Raw genomic sequence first — 18,397 nt, forward strand, 5'->3', positions numbered from 1 at the left:
TTGTAGTTATTGATTGATACAATTGCCTAGGCCTATAAGTTAGAAATTTGTGTTTCGGTTAGGTTAAGTTTGTTTAAGTTATCGGTTGAATCGATTCTTTTTATGTTCGACTTACAATGGAGTCGGATATGAAATTTTTCCATGTAACTTATATGCCTACTGGTATTGCCTTTTTTATTTAGGCCTACTGTACTAAGTTAAACTTACCTGTGGTTTATTGTAGATTGCTTGACACATGCATGAAGATGGGCTAACTTATACCCTAATGGCTTTAATTCTAATGGCATTAAGAATTACATTTGTCAGATTAGAAAATTAGGCCTGACAACATAGACTTACAAATAAGCTTAGTCCTTGGCTGCATCCTTCTTTTTATGGATGTACAATATGAAGAAATCTTAAAAATATGAACTAGGTTCTACATAAGTTTACTTTATTTTTTCCCACGCCTACTTTGTTTTAATGGACTTAACACTCACGAATATATACTCTGGAAAACAAAATTTGCCGCTTGCATAATCAAACATGGTTTCATTGGACACCAGCTGATTATTATTGACAATGAGTGCTTATGAACAAAAACATAACCTCTCTTAGAAGTAATGAGTAGTGATTGTTATAAGTACGTCCGTTTGGCTATGATACCCAGCGGATTAGGAACTTTCTCAGAATTCGACTCACCCTTCAGACCCGCTTGCCAGGATGGCCGTTGTAAAAAGTTTACCTACCTACCTACTGTCACAGTCCCACAGATATGTAACTTTTTTTATTTTAAGTTAAAATATATTTTTCTTTGTATATTTGAGTTCTAAATGAAATTCCAAAAATAATGAGTCCAAACACGATGTGGATACTTCATATCTACGATCTTCAGATATGAAGTATTTAAAAAATCGATACTTCAAGTCAAACTTTCAAGTCGAACAAAGCTGGTGACGATTCAAATACTTACAGATCGTAGATAAGTTATTAAGTATCTAAATCGTGTTTGGGCTCATTATTTTTGAAATTTAATGTAGAAGTCAATTATACAAAGAAAAATTGATTTTAACTTAAAACAAAAAAAGTTACAGATCTGTGGTACTGTGACAGTGGGTAAGTCACTGACTGTCTCCGACCAGCCCGACGAGCGGGTCGAGAGGGTGAGTTGAGTTCCGAGAAGGTCCCTAATCCGCCGGGTATCATAGCAAAACGGACGGACTGTAAGTCTTTTAGTGGGTGGGACAATTTTAAAAGGATTTTTATAGGTTTTTGTTATTACTAGGCTAGTTTACAGTAGAATGGTGGAAAATGTTGTGCGTCACTAATCCAAAATGTGTTTGCCATACTCATATCGTAATCCCGCACTTGACTTTGTCTCGCGCAACCATATTTATCCGGTCAACACTTATTTCCCGGACTAGTAACGTTATATTATATTTTTATTTTGTCGACTTTGAGTACACTCATGGTTTTAACTCCTAACTAATTAAACCAGTTCTAGAGTTTTTACTAAAAAAATAATCATTTTTCTATTTGAAATTATTGTTATACATAAATTAATATTGGTCTTTTTTTTCAGATCGACTACCCGGAGATGCAAGCAGCTAGGGGGGTGGGCAACCCTCGCCTGCCCTCCACCATGGACAGAGGTGGAGTCAACTTAGTTTTTGACGACTCTGTAAGTAAACATTGCCTTGTTTTTTTATACTTTTAGGGCCACCCTTCTCAAATATATTGTAGTGTGTAGGCCTACCCCCACTGTATTTAAGTTAGGCCTACTCTCGGACCAAAAAAAAATTTTTTGGTTCAACTAGGTTTAGGTTACACCTCCGGTTGAGGCCGTTTAATTTATGGTTCCTTCTACAGTTTAAATCAGGGGAAGGAAGAATAATGGTTTGATTTTTTTCAACGCCTTACTTGTTCCACTATTGTTTATCTAAACTGACTCAATCTAAAATAAATAGGGGTGTGCGATGCATCGAAAATGCATCGAAATTTCGATTCGATTCGATTCGATGCATCGAATCGCGATTCGATTCAGCATGCATCGAAATCACGATGCATCGATTTGGCCTCGATGCATCGAAAAAGGCCGATGCATCGGTTAGCTCCCGATGCAACGATTACGTCCCGATGCATATTTAAAACTAATTCAGGACTCCAAAATGAGTTTTAGATAGGGAAGTGTCAATTATCGCTACCACCGATGCTCGGACATTGCCGATACTACGAATATCGGTATCAAGAATCGATTGCCAAACATCGATTTCGCCCGATTCCGCAGATACCGACAGCCGACAGGGATGGATAGATATTTTATTTTAACATTTATTTATTTGATATCTATTAGTTTTGTAATCACGCTACCAACTTTAGTAACCAACTTAGCACACTATTTAGTTAAAAACAGCTAAAGTTTATTTTCAGCCGTTCTCTCTGCAGGCAGATGATATTGCACAACACAATACAATCTACATTTAAGATGTCAGACAGTCAGAATTCAGTCTCAGACAACCGGCGCGCGAGTGTCCTCAACACGAAATTATACTAAAAAATGTCTGTATCAATAAGTCAGATCTTTAAATGTATTATTTTTATTTTTAGAACAAAATATATAACCTAAACTTGTCTAAATAAATGTTCAGTTTCATCCCTGCATTACGTATCATTAGAAAAATTCGATTCAATTACAACATCGAAGTCAGAGGGTTAGGCTTGCACTTGCCTATTGCACCAAAAAGTAGATCCATATTATATCTATACTATCTACCTAGTTTAAGAGTTTAAATGAAGTTTTAAGTGCTACTATAACATAAGTTTTGATTGAAAAACACCATACGCATAGTCCATGTCGATTTTGTAATATTATAATGAATGGTAAATGTTGACCATCTAAGATAAATCAAAGTATGTAACAAGAGTTCTCATTGGTCGAGAGGCCACGCTGCACTGTCATGTCAGCCAATCGACGTTCGTGTTTCAATGGAGCAAGTGACGATTGCTAAGATACATTGATAAATATCAAGAACCGTTATGTAGGACGTGTTTGTTTGTAAAGAGTATAAAATTAGGTTAAAGTTTAAAACGGTGTGATTTTCTTTTGTCTTACAAAGACCTAGATTTGACAATAAGGTTATAAACGACTATTGTCGCGTCGTTGTTCCTTGTTTGTTTACTTTTTCAGATTCCCTATCAAACGCCCCTATCTGCTATCTCTCTCTCCCCCCCTCTCTCTCTAACGATGTACTGATTAAACAGATTGTGGTTGACGACTTTTCTACTTAAGATTCCCTGTGGTTATTTTAGTTCAATCAATCCCATAACCTTTCTATCGTTTATCAAAATAATTAATTAATCTGTTTGGTATTTTATTTCCTTTAAACCAACCCCTATTTACCATCTGTATTTTATAGAATAAAATGTTTGTTTATAAAGTTTGACTGGCCACACAATTTTGTACCTATTTTATTTTGTATAAAGTAACAGATACTTTGATGATTATATATACAGTTACAGTATATATATATATCAATAAGTGCTGCGTGCTGTAATGAATGCTTTTTATTATCAAAATAAGTAATCAATTATAATTATAAATAAATTTTTGATAATACATGTGTCATTGAATAGGTACCATAATGTCATGTAGTTTCCTATTTGTAACTTGCAAATAATAATAATTGATAGTTAATTCTGGAAAATGAAAAATAGTGAACGCATTCATAAACCTTTTGTCAAAACAGCAACGCAGGTGTAAGGGTTTATTGTTTCAGAGGCTAGGGTGTTTCAAGGACAAAGTGTTGGGCCTTCCGGCTTAGGGGGGAGGGGTGGTGGTTAGAGGGGGAGGAAACTGGTTTTGGCTATTTATTGATTAGTTCACCGACCCTTCTAGACAACAAAATTGAGTGACAGTGACAGTGTTAAATCACCGTGTTCTGTATTTTACTTTGTTTGTTATTCTATTAATTTTAGTGTTTTGTTCTATTTCCTCCTGGTCCCTTGCAAATTGTATTATCAATGCTAAATAATTGTGGTCAATTCAAATTATATTTTTGATTATTGAAATCTCCTACACAAAAAGACAAAAGTCAAACCAGGCAAGGAAAAAACCTGCTATTGTAATCCCCGTACCCAGCCATTTGGGAAGTGGTGAGTCTAGTCTAAATATAGCTCAAAGGTCTCACCCTTCCCTTCCCCTACTCAATGTTACTATTCCGTTCATTTCGAGGTCATTGCACAACGCCTGCCTCCCGTCTATTGTTTTGCCTTTATAGTGTTTCTATTCTGACTTTTATAAACATTAATTTATTGCTTACGTAGTTCAGTAGTGAAATTTTCTATTGTGAAACAGTAGGCCTACTTTAAAACAAAATCACTACCGGTCATGTCATTCTATTCTGTGTCAAGTCAGTATACCATTGCCATTGCCAGTCAGTGAGTCAGTCGCCGGCTAGGAGGATTAAACATTAAGGAGAGGGCACGCGAATAGGAATACACGTGTTGCGGTGAAGCCAGCTTTAGCAGAACACTAGAGGGGCACGCGGAGCCGTAGAGTGGCAAAAAGCCTCGGCTATAACATGGGAGAGATAGGGAAAAACGCGACGCGCGCTGTTTCGAATTAAAATTTCCACTAAACTAAAACACCTGTGTTATTCACCGATGGCATTCTTAAAGTAAATTAAATTTCCTATCGAACGGAGTCAATCATTCCTATAAAAAATATTATTTATTATTTATTATTGAAGATCAAAGTTGAATGAATTGACCTGAACTTTAAACATATGATTACTTTAATTACGTTTTTGAAAAAAATATGATGTATCTACACAAATTAACAATTTATTCGTGTTCCTTAAGAGTTTCTGGAAATAAAAAATATATATTTACCTATATTTAAAAGTGGTATTTAGAAAAATAATTACAATAAAGTTTTTTTTATCTTTCCAGTTTATAAAACAATCTTACTAATAATAGGTTAAAATGAAAATTTTAATTCGGGTGATGAAATACATTTTAAATTTAAATTTTTCATAGTTTTCTCGATTTGTTAATATAATTTTTTACTAGTTTTAAGTCATTTATGTGCTAGGCAGGTGATTTTAAATAGCCAAAGTTAAGAAAAAATGTAAAGCCGCTCTAACTTTTTTTACACCAACAGCCGTTACAATTCATAAAAAGTAAAACAATTTTTTGGCAATCAAATTCTTGATTTTTTAAATATCATATTGAATTATATTTGATCTGTTTATCTAAAGAAACTTCGAGTAAAAAGTGTAAATGTTCAACAATCATCGCGTCTTCTGACCGTTAAAGTGCGTTTATCATTCTTTTAAAGGATAAAAACTTATTTTATTTCTCAATAAGAAAATGTTCAAATACACATACAGTACTACTCATGATTTGAGTTTTAATTTATGAACGGTAAAATCCATTGGTGATATGGCGGAATTTGAACCCGGGACCCCAGGAACCGGAGTCCCGCGCTCTGGTTAGAGTATTTTAAATAAAACACTATACAAGTATGACAAAAAATAAAAACAAGGACAACGAATTTAAAAAAAATAAGTCATCCTTGTGTAAATTACTCACCTTTGAACGTACTAATTGGTTCATAAATATGACTTTCCTCTTAATAGGTTCCTAATATTACGGTTAAAATTTAACTTTTTGAAGCATGATGAAGTCTAATTTTTAAATAGTTAATTGATATTTCTGTTACCAAATCTTCCAGTAACGCATACAACGCAGTATGAGAGGGGGGCGGGAGAGTAGCGCTGCCTCCCCCCTCCCCAGTACGCTGGCTTCAACGAAACTACAGCGTGTCCTCTCCTTAATGTTTAATCCTCCTAGGTCGCCGGCGACTGCTTTGAGTTGACCTATTCTGTCGTAACAGCTATAAAAATAGGTTAGGACAACTACCTCTTGCTTATTTCTATATTGTAGGGCCTACTTTACTCAAACTCAAAATCTCGAATACTCGCCCATTCTGTGTTAATAGTATAAATAAAATTGGATCCATTAAAACCGGATCCAGCCCAAGATCCGATTTTTTGTGGATACGATCAGGCGTCGGTTCTAGATCAGATCCGGCGGATCCGGTAGTCCGATATCCGGATCCGACCATCACTAAAATAGACAGTAAACACTGATAATCAACTTTTTTGGTTCGTGCTGATTTAAGAATGAACCAGAAGTATTGAAAGCCAACAAATATAAATGTGAAAACTAAGTAAATCATGCCGTGCTGCATCGAATCGAATCGAATCGATTCGAATCGAAATTCTTTGAATCGCATCGATGCATCGAATCGAAAAAAATATGCTGCATCGCACACCCCTAAAAATAAATATAAGAATTGAACTTCAAAGACATAGGTAATGAACAAGAAGCTTGATTGGTTCATAATTATTGCAAATAAGAATCTTTATTTGGTATTTAAAGTTTTGTTTAAAGTTTGTTCAGCCTAAACCTCAGTTATTTTTTAGTAGGTATTGTCATAAAGCTATCGTCCGGCTACCTACTATGTCAAATTTGAGAATATATTGCAAAATCTTTTTTAGAATAGTAGTACCAACAGAGTTGCTTGTTTTAAAGATAACTTAAACCAGGGTCAACTAAACTTCCATCACCAAATATTTGAAAAAAGTCATCTGTGGAATAAACAATCGTTTAAAGTAGCCTAAACTTAGTATTTTTTTTTTAAATTATTGGGCAAAGCGGCTCTTAAACAGCCACTTAGGCAATGTAGTTTTCAAAAGTTTTCACAAATTTGTCGGTTGCTCAGCCATTAGGGCCTAATTTGATGACTGTGGAGCAAAAAATTGTTTTGGTGCTATGGGTTTACATCCCTGAATTAGGCCTACTGCCACGAATAATTTATTAGTTGAGTACACTCTCCTGGTATTTTAGTTCCCTACAAGTAGTATCAGAGGGTTTTGTAATGAGTAGTCTGATCGATTCAGGAGTCTCACATCACATGATGGCCTCCTGTGTGCGTAAAAGCGTCATCCCCCCCTCAAAGTGATTTTCATATTCACTTACATGATTTATCCTTCATAATCATAATCATAATCAATCGTTGAGATGGGGACGCCACCTAGGTGCGTATTTTAACCCAATTGTGAGTGAAGTATGAGTGTAGAATGGTGTGTGATGACCTGTGTAGCTTTGTTACTGACTAAGATCAGCGGTTTCATTAGTCAGGATCATTTATTTAAAGCCCAATGATCAGGAACAGCTGGGCCCAGTTTCGAACCATCAAAAAGCTACTGACTTTTCTCAGGATCGAACCGGCGACCTTTTGATTACTAGGCGAGCACTATAACCACTCAGCTACCCAGCCAGTTATATAATCATAATCAGTTACATAATCAGCAAGCACAGAATATAAAATAGAGAAGCATCAGGCATGAGAGGTGAAGCCACCCAAAAATCGGTGGTGCCCACATAAGTGGTGTGGGGAGCAATGAGCCGTCCTAGTTCCACACATCTCAGCCGTTGCCACCATGCAAAATCGCATAGACAGGCTAGAGTCAAAAACGGTCTAACACAATATTTTTAGAATATTACAAAGTGTTTTGAACCTCTCATGTATTTTCAACCTCAATGTATTTTTTAACCCTCAAAATCTTTAAATGTAGGCCTAAACAAAAATCTTGTAATAACATCAAATATACTGTTCTTGATAGGTTTTCTTAATAATCATAATAAAACTGTTTGTGTAGGTGTTTATTTTATAGGCCTAATGATATCTGGGACTGTGCTATACTAGGAGGAATTAGTTACATTTTAAAACATATGAAACGAAGCTCATATTGCTACAGAACTATAATGATAAATGATGACTTTCTGGTTTTGGTTTTATCGAGGTAGACAAATCTCGTCAGTTACAAACTAACCTAACCAGACACACTGTTTGTTACCAATTGTATTTGTCCACAAAAAAAACCTCTTTTGTGATAATTGATGACTAAAAGGGTTTTTATTACCTGTCACGCAGTTCCAAAAGTAACAATTGTTGTAGATGTTTCGGCGAGTTGCTATCGTCAGACACGTCGGTTTAGTGAAAACATTGAATCCGCTTAATTAGCTTTGTTGATTTTTGAAATACGGACACACATCCAACACATGACACATACAGATAGGGCCTACGACATAGAAATAAATAGTTTTTCTAAAGAGAGGCCTATCCTGGAAACACATCATTGCTGTAATTTTGTGAAATAATTAAATAAACCGGCAATGTTGTTTTTGATAGGCCTATCTTTACATAAATTACAAAAAAAGGTTTATTTCTATGTTGTATCTGTATGTGCCGTGTGTCGAATGTGTGCCTCGAATTTAAAAACCAACAAAGCTAATCAAGCAGATTCAATATATAGGTAATACACTGGACTGAAATGCGTCTGACGATGGCATCTCGCCAAAACATGTAACCTAACACGGTTCTTGCTTTTGGAACTCCATGACAGATAATGAAACCAATTTAGTCATTTTTTGCAGTTTCGGGGCTATCAAAATGAATTATTTTAAATGAGATTTTTTTGTTTGTGTGATGGGCAACAAGTTATAAAACAAACTTAACTTATCCAACCAGTTGGCTACTGCTTTACTGTAGAGATTTGTAATAGTTAAGAGATTATTACTTTAGACAAAATATAGTCATCATGCAGCACTTCCATGGCATAGTATTTTGTATTTATTTAAAACTTCAACCAACATGTAGAATAATTGATCAATAAAAAATATAACTGGAGAATGGAATGCAATGAAGTGAAAAGTCAATTTGTGCAGGAGATTAACAATCATATGGTAGAAGGAGGGACGCTGATGCAATCATTCCTTGATTACTCCATCACGGGATTTTAATTTTCTTCAACGTATCATGGAATCGATTAATTTAATTGTTTACAAACAATATTTGGCTATTCCAAAAAAAAACTAATCAAACAAAAAAGTCCCTTTTAAATATTTTTGAATTTTTAAATAACTTGATTTGTTTAATATGTTCACAAATAGAAATTTCTTTTATGTAGGGCTAGTTTGATAAGACATTATATCAACATAAACTCATTTCTCCATCAATAAAATTTTATGAATTGAATTATACTGATTAATAGTACATTTCATTACGAGGCCCTAAATCGAATCTTTTGACACAAATTAAAGATAAGCAACTAAGGCGAATTCGGGATCAGAAAGTGAGCTAGGGCAGTGAAATAAAATTTGTCTTATCATACTGCACCGTTCTGTATCCTAACTATACCAGAAGGCCATCCATATAATGTATACCAAATGTATGGGAAAAAGTTATTCTGCTTGAGAATGAGAAAAATGTGAACTGTTGTTCAATGATAATACTTTTCATATATATTTCTTACTATTTTATCAGACAGTAGCTGACCAATCAAGGATAAAAAATGTTATTGATATTGTTTGGAATAAGGTAGATAGTTGGGCAGAATAATATAGAAGTCGGAGAGGAAAGGGTAAAAATTACCCTTGGGAATCCTTCATTGCTCTGAAAGCTTTTGACTCCCGATGTGTACTGTAAAACATTTTATTTGGACTCTTTCCTGATACACAAAAAATATACTCTCTGTTATACAGGGTGTTTTAACCTAATGTTGCAAAACTAAACAAGTGGGTTGTTTATTTGCTGGCTGTAGTTTGATCAAGTCTTGACTCACAAAACAGCTGTTACTTGCAGTAGCTATTTAAAACACAAGTCTATTACAGTTAATCAAGTAGCCGATACAAAACATTATATAAAAACTAATTTCTAAAATGCTCCTTCCATTGTTAGCATTAACCAAAAGTTTTAATCAAGGCAATCAGAAAATCTACAAGTTTAAATTTGATCTAGACCTATTAGTTTCTTAACACCCTGTATTACCAGGAAGTTAGATAAGGAGGTGCATTAGTGAAAATATATCAAAATTGATGTTCAGGAACAGTTAGGAGCCACTACCTTCTGTCTTTCTGTTACTTGTAAGAATTTCATAAAGCATGGGGTATTGTTGAATATGAGGTTTCAAAAAATAAAAAAAAGTACTGGTGCATTTTATCATTTACTGAGAAAACCTTAAGGTAGTTGACTAGTTTAGTTGTCAAATCCAAACCAAGTTTTTGATGGTTTACATTGTTACAGTTTGCCCGGCCGGAGCTGTACCAGAAGTCTAACCGCAGCAGTCACTCCTCCGACACCAGTTCTGCGTACAGTGGCTCGGACACCATGACGTCGGTGCACAGCTCTGTAGACGCAGACGACGTGGACCTCAGCGGCCTCGTGGAGAGTGTGGTGGACTCTGACGAGGAGGACCTGGCGGAGAGTACAGACGTAAGTGGGACATTTTGTGTGAACTGATAAATTTATGTAGTGATAAGTATCCGTTTTCTGTCAAAACGTTTTGTTGTAGTGTTATTACAGCTATTTTGTGCTATCGAAAATACAGTAGAGAGGCAAAAATCCTAACCAATAGGGACCTTAGGTAGTTCAGATTACCGATTTGTTAGGATTCTCAAATATAGCCTAGAAATACCTAATAGACACATAATTAGGCATACAGTATTAAAAATACAGTTCTAGAAAACAGTGAATGAAATAAAAACAATGATTTTTGTACTTAGTAATTTTTGTTACATCACTGTAATTTGTTTATTGAAAAAAAACATGTAGAGTTTATACATTGGAAACGAACAAAACACCAACTGGCTTGGTGCGTTCTCTCATTTCTCTGCTGGGTGCCGACTGTTTGGCCCACGAAATTGTTAAACATATGTTGTCTCTGTGCTAATTCAATATTTTAAAACCCTCAGGAGCAGTTTGGATTTTTGACGTTCGAATTTTCAACTCTCTACCGTAGAGCACTTCTTCATGTTAGAATGCCTAGCTGCTAATAAGTTACCTTCTATTCTGTTGTTTGTTAGCCATTGTTGTTCTTCCACATTGTTTATCACTAATATACGCATGGCGTGTTGACGGAGGTTGTGAGCGCGGAAGGTTTACTTCCATCACAACAGACACAGTTTGACTGACAATGTCTTGAAACTTTGTAATACTATTAGCTAATATTGGTCCTGCATGGTGGAGTTTGTCAGGAAATTTTAAATATATAATAAACCTCATGAATGGTTACCATAAAATAATTAAATAGTGATTTAAATTTTTTTTTAACTGCACCAAGAAGTGTCAGTACTTGCAGTTCGTTCAAAAAGCAGCCTAACTTTAAAATCTTAAATAAACAGCCTGCCTTTTTTAAAACAAATGGCAAAATATGTAACTAATTTTTAAGTACAGAACACATTTTGTGCGTCCTTTCCCTGTTGCAAAGGATAGATATAGCAACTAGTCATGAATTAAAAACAAAGAAGACAATATACCAGATTTTGACGGGTATTTCATGAACTCATCAATTCATTTAAAAAATGATTGAAAATCATCACAACTATTTTTATCTTCTGTAATTTAATGTTGATCAGCCCATGTCTCTAAACATGTTTACATGGGAACACAACGTTGGAAATTGTGTTTAATTAACAAACTATTGTCAGATCCGTGTAATTCTAACTAATGTTTGCGTGGACGTTTAATTTGTCTGCAACACGTGCCTCATCCAATCGACTTCCAATCAGTTTGTTTCCATAGCTCATCAATTCACGCCCATCAATGTTCGGAAGTGTGATTTAGTTTAGATTTGCATATGTGGGTTGGAGTTGTCGATTGTTATTGGTAGAAATAGATGTCGTAGGCTAAATATAATTGAGAAAGTTTGCCACTATACAAGCGTAATAAAGCACCGTATTGGCCTACCTCCTTTTATTTATAGTAAAGTTTCATGTTTAGTGGATAATGGTTATAAATTTATAGTAGTTATATGATCTCCATATCAATAGATGTTGTGAGTCTGATCAAATTTATTTGATGTTTTCACAGTATTTTAATAAAGCGTCTGTTCAACATGTGTCAGCTCATAACATTTATTCAACATATGTGGTCCAAACATGTTGATATTTGGACTGACAGGAGCCACAACAACAGATGTTACAAAACAGACTCTTTGGATCCTAAAATTTATCATATTTATGCAAAACCCGCATCAGTGTGTTGTCAGTTATTCAATTCATTTACTAAATCATCAGAAACAACATTATCCTAATTTAATTGTAATTTTTTGCATACATTTTTGGATAATGTAAAGTTGTTGTTTTCTTCATTTAACTATAATCACATTTAAAGAGGCTACTTTGATTTTTTGGGTTCAATTTTTTCTTCCAAAACTAAAATCTCAATTTAAACATTAGTAAATGTCTATATTTTCCTTCTATACTATTAAAAACCGAAGATAAAATTACGTTAAAGTTTTTGTAAATCAAATTAATCTTTAGGAAACATTATAAATAATTTTAATTTTATTTATATGTGTATAAAATTACGTACCTAACAAAAAAGTTAAATTTCACAACTTTTCCACACCAAAAAATCTTTTGTATAAATATTCGTATTAAAACATAAATCAATTGAAAGTTTAACTTAATCAAGTTGCGAAACAATTTGTAGTCAGAGTTGAATTCAATACAGAGTCATTGAAGTGAACCGTCATACTTTGACCTTTTCATTGAGTGGAGTGTTCCAGCAATTCTCTAACTAATTACATACAACAGTGCATTGATTGCCCGGGTTTGTCTCAAATTTGCACATCTTCATTACAGTTGGTTGTTTGTGGTTTATAGTGGAGTATTATTTTCTTCGGAATTGTGCAGATTAATACATTTGTGATACTTTGGATATGATTTGAAATTGCAACTAACCTTGTGTTGAGATTCTCGTTTGTTATTTATTCACTGTCTAGAATTTTTTTGTTGTGTACAAATTGTATTTGGATTTTAACAAGTAAATTTTATTTTAAAATTTCAGACGGCAAAAGTTTCTTTAGACAATAGTTATAAATATATGTGAAAGAAAATTTACCAAGGAATAAATTTAAATTGGTCTAAAAATTTTTTTTTTATACTAAAATTTAACAACAAAATTATTCTTTAAAAAACAATATGACAGTAGGCTACAGTAATAGTTTTTAAATTGTCAGAAGTTTAGGTTATGAACTAATTTTAATTTTAACATTCAAAGATTTTTCTTATAAAATGTGTTTGGGCAAGTTATACAATCATATTTATTAGGTTATTTAATTGAAGTTTCCAATAAAAAGGAGTTTAGGAAGTTCAGTAAAGACGGTAGGATATTCAATTTGCACGTTACCTATCTTTACTAAATATTAAACATACAGCCTTTATACAAATACTGTGGATTACAAACAACTCTCTTTAAAAATTTTAACATTATTGGGGAAGCGAGCTGGTCTAGTGGAGCTGGTTGCTGGACTCCGGTTCCTGGGGTCCTGGGTTCAAACCCCGCCAAATCACAATGGATTTTATCTAAGTGATATTGCCGTAACCCCTAGGTCTAACCTGAAGTAATGTGAAAAACAATTCCAGGCTCGTGCCTAGCAAAAAAAAAAATCGAAAATTCTGGTTTATTAATTTTAATAGGCTAATCAAATCAGTTCTCTCCTCGTTTTTGGCTGTTGCAGTGAAGGGTAATAGAATAAAATTGATCGATTGTACTGCCAAATGCATTTGAAAGGCAAATTGAGTAAGAAAACCCTTATCCCAAAGCTGGGTAATTGAATGTGCCAAAGTAGCAGGGGCTTATCCCATTCTTTTATTATAGAAGCTAATCTGTAATCAACTAAAAAACAACAATTTTTTACAAGTAATGTTTGTTCTGACGATTCGTTGTTTGTTTCAGAGCCTGACTCTACAACGGGACTCTCTGCGGGAATGTCTAGAGAAGGACCCGTCAGAGAGGTCTGAGGATGACATAGAGATACTGCTGGAGCTGACGCAACATCTCAAAGCCTTCACCAACATGACACTGGCTGTGCGCCGCGCGCTCTGTAGTGTCATGGTGCGTAGATACCTGATTGTCTGTTAATAACTGATTACTGAAGATTCACTGATTTCACTCTGGGGTGAAAAAGTCATATGAGTTTCAGATTTTACTATAGAGTCACAAAAGTCGCTGATTACAAAAGTAATCATCTTTTTAGTCTGGTATCACAAATATAGGATTTAACGAGAAAAGTTTAAAAATCCTTTACTTATCTTATTAACTTGTGCACCTGTCAAGTGTGCTCTGCTGTGAAAAACCTAATTGATATAATACATATTAAAAATTTGTAAAACTCCAAATGTGCTGTCTCAGTGAATAGTGGCGCTGATATCTGTTGAATTTATTTTTTAACTTATTTGTTCACATAGTAGAAATTCTTAAAACTAGTTTGATTTATCAAACTCGAATTCACACAAAGTGTGGCTAAAACTAATTTATTGCTATCTGCTACCTATATAACATTTATTTAGCTGATATATCAATATTCCCATTTATAAACATCAGTTGTATTCTACAGGTGTTTGCTGTGGTGGAAAAGGCCGGAACGGTGGTGATGAACGACGGAGAAGAGCTGGACTCTTGGAGCGTTCTCATCAATGGTCATGTGGAGGTGGAACACGCAAACGGACACATAGAACACCTCCAGATGGGCGACAGGTAAGGATTCAACTTAGTCATCTTTATTAGAATGCGAGTCAGTGGCTCAGTCGGTAGTGTGACGGACTTCAGATTCTTGGCAGTGATGTTGAGGGTTTGAATCGTGGTACCTACTGCTACATTTGATCAATACAGTTCATCTCACATATTGTTCCGTCTCATCCCTTGCTTTGCTGGGTACGTTCCACACACACACACAGGCAAAAGTCATATGTGGACAGGAAATGCATGGTTAAAAGATACCGCCAACATCTTAAAAAAACAATAAAGGTTAACATAACTATTGTTTAACCTACGTTTCTTTTTCAGGGAGAGCACTTTTTGACTGATTTGTCGGGAATGGCCTAAAAGATCAAAAGTTCGACAAAACCTCTATCTTTTCTATTTGCTCCGATCGCTTCTCGTTTTACAACATACTCGTGTTTTCCAGTTTCGGCATATTGCCCACCATGGAGCGGCTGTACCACCGAGGAGTCATGCGCACAAAGTGTGACGACTGTCAGTTTGTCTGCATCACTCAACAAGACTACTATAAGATACAACACCAGGGTGAGGAGAACACCAGGAGACACGAGGAGAATGGAGCTCTGGTCATGGTGACGGAACAGAGGGGAGCATTGGAGGGCGGCCGCCGTGGTCCCGTCGTCATTAGGGTTAGTACATAACAATATATAAAAAAATATTTAAATATAGATAGGCCTACAGTAAAAGGTTAGTTAACCTAACCCTCTTAACGGAACATGATAAACTGAAACCCAAGTTAACTTAAACCATAATAGCAAATGGAAATAAGAAAATTAGCTAGGCAAAAGAAATTGACCACCGTAGTACCCCCAACTTTGCCAACAAAATATAATGGTAGACGACAACGTGGATCTCAGACCATGATAGAGATAAAGTTCAGAAAACAAGGTCTATTGTTTCAAAAGAATAGATTCTGTCAAACTGTCATACAGTTGTAGATTTCAGGTTGGAAGTAATAAAAATATCATAAAACGCTTATGTAGATCTCTTTCAACCAAAAAAGCCTTTCAATTTCAGCTTTTGGCAAGCTGAAAACATGGGTTGTCCATAACAGCATCGTCCTCTTAATTTCAATTAATCCACAGGGGTTCACCTTGTAAAAGATCAACGTTTTGATCTAAATCCAGTCCTTCCAGATTATCGGATCCGCCATACCTCTAGCATGGAATTATAGTAGTGGCAAACAAATTTTTATTTACTCATGTTTAGATCTTTCTTAAAATTTTGTTTAATATTATGATTTTTACCTAAATAAATTTTTTATTGTAATCTTTACAGAACCTGTTGGTGCAATAATATGTTTTGATTGCAGGCAACTCCAGAGAAGCTGATGTTGCAATTAGTGGAGGAGAATTCTGTGATAGACCCAACATACGTAGAGGACTTCTTGCTGACTCACAGGACGTTCATAGACAGTTCAGAACTAGTCACTGATCAACTACTGCAGTGGTGAGTACTCAAGTATCTTGGAAGACTTATACTGTGAACGCTGCTTATTGTCATAATCATAATACAAATGTGAAATTAGGTTGCAGCCGGATGATAGCCATGATATATGGTCAAAGAAGCAGCAAATGCAGGGGACTCTAATTGCCTGAATTATGTAGCTGACTGTTGGGCTAGTGATGCAGCAAAGTAAAAATCAGTTTTGCCGGATGATAGCAATGATATATGGTCAAGGAAGCAGCAGATGCAGGGGGACTCTAATCACCTGAATTATGTAGCTGACTGTTGGGCCAGTGATGCAGCAAAGTAAAAATCAGTTTTGTCAACTATCATATGACGTCACTAATCATTATACCCACAGACTAATTAACGCACATGTGCGACAGACATCCCTATAGACCACTGCAGAGAATTCAGGCCCTTTAAATAGACCGTTACGAAGATATAAGCTTTTTAATAACATTGGACACTGACGAAAATATGCTACGACAGTTTATTTTAATGCGACCAGCTGTCGCATATATGCGATGGCAGTCTATGGGTGGAAATTGGCCGTCGCATATGTGCGTCGCTGGTCCATATGAATGAACAATTTAGTACTATTGCGGTAGCGAACGTGTTATCCAGGGATCTGAGAGATCTAATGTCATGTTCGGTTGACAGGTTCACGGAGCAGAGTTGCAGAGACAGGGTGACCAGAGTGGTGCTGTTGTGGGTCAACAACCACTTCACGGACTTTGAGACGGACCCGCAGATGATGGAGTTCCTAGAACTGTTTGAGGCTGGGCTGGAGCGTGAGGCCATGACAGGGCAGTTGCGACTGCTCAACATTGCATGTGCCGCCAAGGCTCGTGCGAGATGTGTCACGCTGGCGAGGCCCAGCCGCGACGAGGTGCTGCACTTCTCCATACTCGGTGGCTACGAGCGGGGCTTCGGCATCTTCATTTCTAAGGTAGGTCTTCTGTGGTTTATAAATAGTTAAACGCAGAATAAGGATATTTTATATGAATTAATTATCCTTTAGTTTGAACTAAAACAGTTATGTACCACATATGTAGGCCTATATTGCCTATTTAGGTATGTACTTAAAAAATTCTGAACTGAGGTCAATCAAATTCCTAAGACAGTCACAATTCTATTTGGTGTCTAGTATGTTCAGTCTTATCTCAATTTAAATATTTCTCAAGCATATCCAAAAATCTTTTTGGTATAGGTCCATATATTACTTTTTTTATGTTGTCCTGAACAAAAATCTAATACAGTAAACTTTTGATAGTTCGACACTCCTTGTAGTTCGACACGAGCTGAGGTATTTCGTCAAGTGATATTCAACTTAGTAACTTGGTTACTATTGTGATGTAAGCTGACTTGAACATTAATTTGTCATTTATTGTTGACTTGAGACTTATTTAATGAACAGTGAAATTTTTAAGCTTTTTAGTATTTAATAAATTTGGGTGATTTCTATAGACTTGCGTTTTTACTTTCCTGTATATTAAACTCCATTTTGCCCTATAGTTCGACATTTTTATAGTCCGACACCCCTTAAGTCCACAAAGTGTCGTGAACTATCGAGGTTCTACTGTAAAGTAATTTTGTTTGTTAATATTTTCATTTTTAACCCTTTAATTCTTCTCCTTTGTATATTCAATGCAAAAATAAGTGTTTTTTTTATGCAAATTTATATTTTCATCGTTATGATGCATAAAATACATATATAACTTCATTAAATGGTCATAAACTTTTCTACTATTGTGTAGGTGGACAAGAGATCAAAAGCCGAGGACGTTGGACTCAAGCGAGGTGACCAGATACTGGAAGTGAACGGCCAAAGTTTTGAACATGTGAGTCACGCGAAGGCTCTAGAGATCCTGCGAGGCACAACACACCTTAGCATCACTGTCAAGTCTAACTTGCTGGGTGAGTTGTTATTTAGTAGAGAAACACACATTATCTTTTGACTGCGAACGATGAAGATAGGTCTTCTGAATTGTTTCATTCAATGCTAGGATGTTCTGATAAAAATACCTAAACAATCCAGTGTAGGCCTACATGAACCAACAGGAAATTCATAACAATTTTTGTATGGAAGAATGTTTTGTCCTGATCATGTTTCTTTTTAATTTTTACGATGGAGAGGAGATTGATGAGAAAGTAGAAGACTAGGTAGTTCTAGGACTCTGATATAAATTTGAAAACACAAGATTACCTACAACCTAGATCTTAGGTTTCTGATCAGTATTTTAGACCTGTAAACTGAATTATATTGTTATGTTATTGGATTCTACTTTATTGACTCTATTTTTCTAAAATGTGTTCTCATCAGAGGCTTGGATA

General features: G+C 35.3%; 1 protein-coding gene across 12 annotated transcripts in view; it reads left to right on the forward strand.

Annotated features, from left to right (window-relative positions):
- LOC128989682 (rap guanine nucleotide exchange factor 2) overlaps window positions 1-18,397 on the forward strand; it is a 278,269-nt gene that overhangs the window by 239,406 nt on the left and 20,466 nt on the right. For all 12 annotated transcript variants that reach the window (XM_054411722.1, XM_054411732.1, XM_054411740.1 and 9 more), the window contains 8 exons: window positions 1,562-1,660; window positions 10,133-10,321; window positions 13,790-13,948; window positions 14,451-14,590; window positions 15,021-15,243; window positions 15,927-16,063; window positions 16,724-17,012; window positions 17,821-17,980. In XM_054411722.1, the coding sequence (XP_054267697.1) occupies window positions 1,562-1,660; window positions 10,133-10,321; window positions 13,790-13,948; window positions 14,451-14,590; window positions 15,021-15,243; window positions 15,927-16,063; window positions 16,724-17,012; window positions 17,821-17,980 (1,396 nt within the window). The remainder of the gene's footprint in view (window positions 1-1,561; window positions 1,661-10,132; window positions 10,322-13,789; window positions 13,949-14,450; window positions 14,591-15,020; window positions 15,244-15,926; window positions 16,064-16,723; window positions 17,013-17,820; window positions 17,981-18,397) is intronic.

This window comes from Macrosteles quadrilineatus, unplaced genomic scaffold (assembly GCF_028750875.1).
Source record: "Macrosteles quadrilineatus isolate MER2022 unplaced genomic scaffold, UCM_ALF_1.0 Scaffold_1__1_contigs__length_201487025, whole genome shotgun sequence".
NCBI classification, from domain to species: Eukaryota; Metazoa; Arthropoda; class Insecta; order Hemiptera; family Cicadellidae; genus Macrosteles; species Macrosteles quadrilineatus.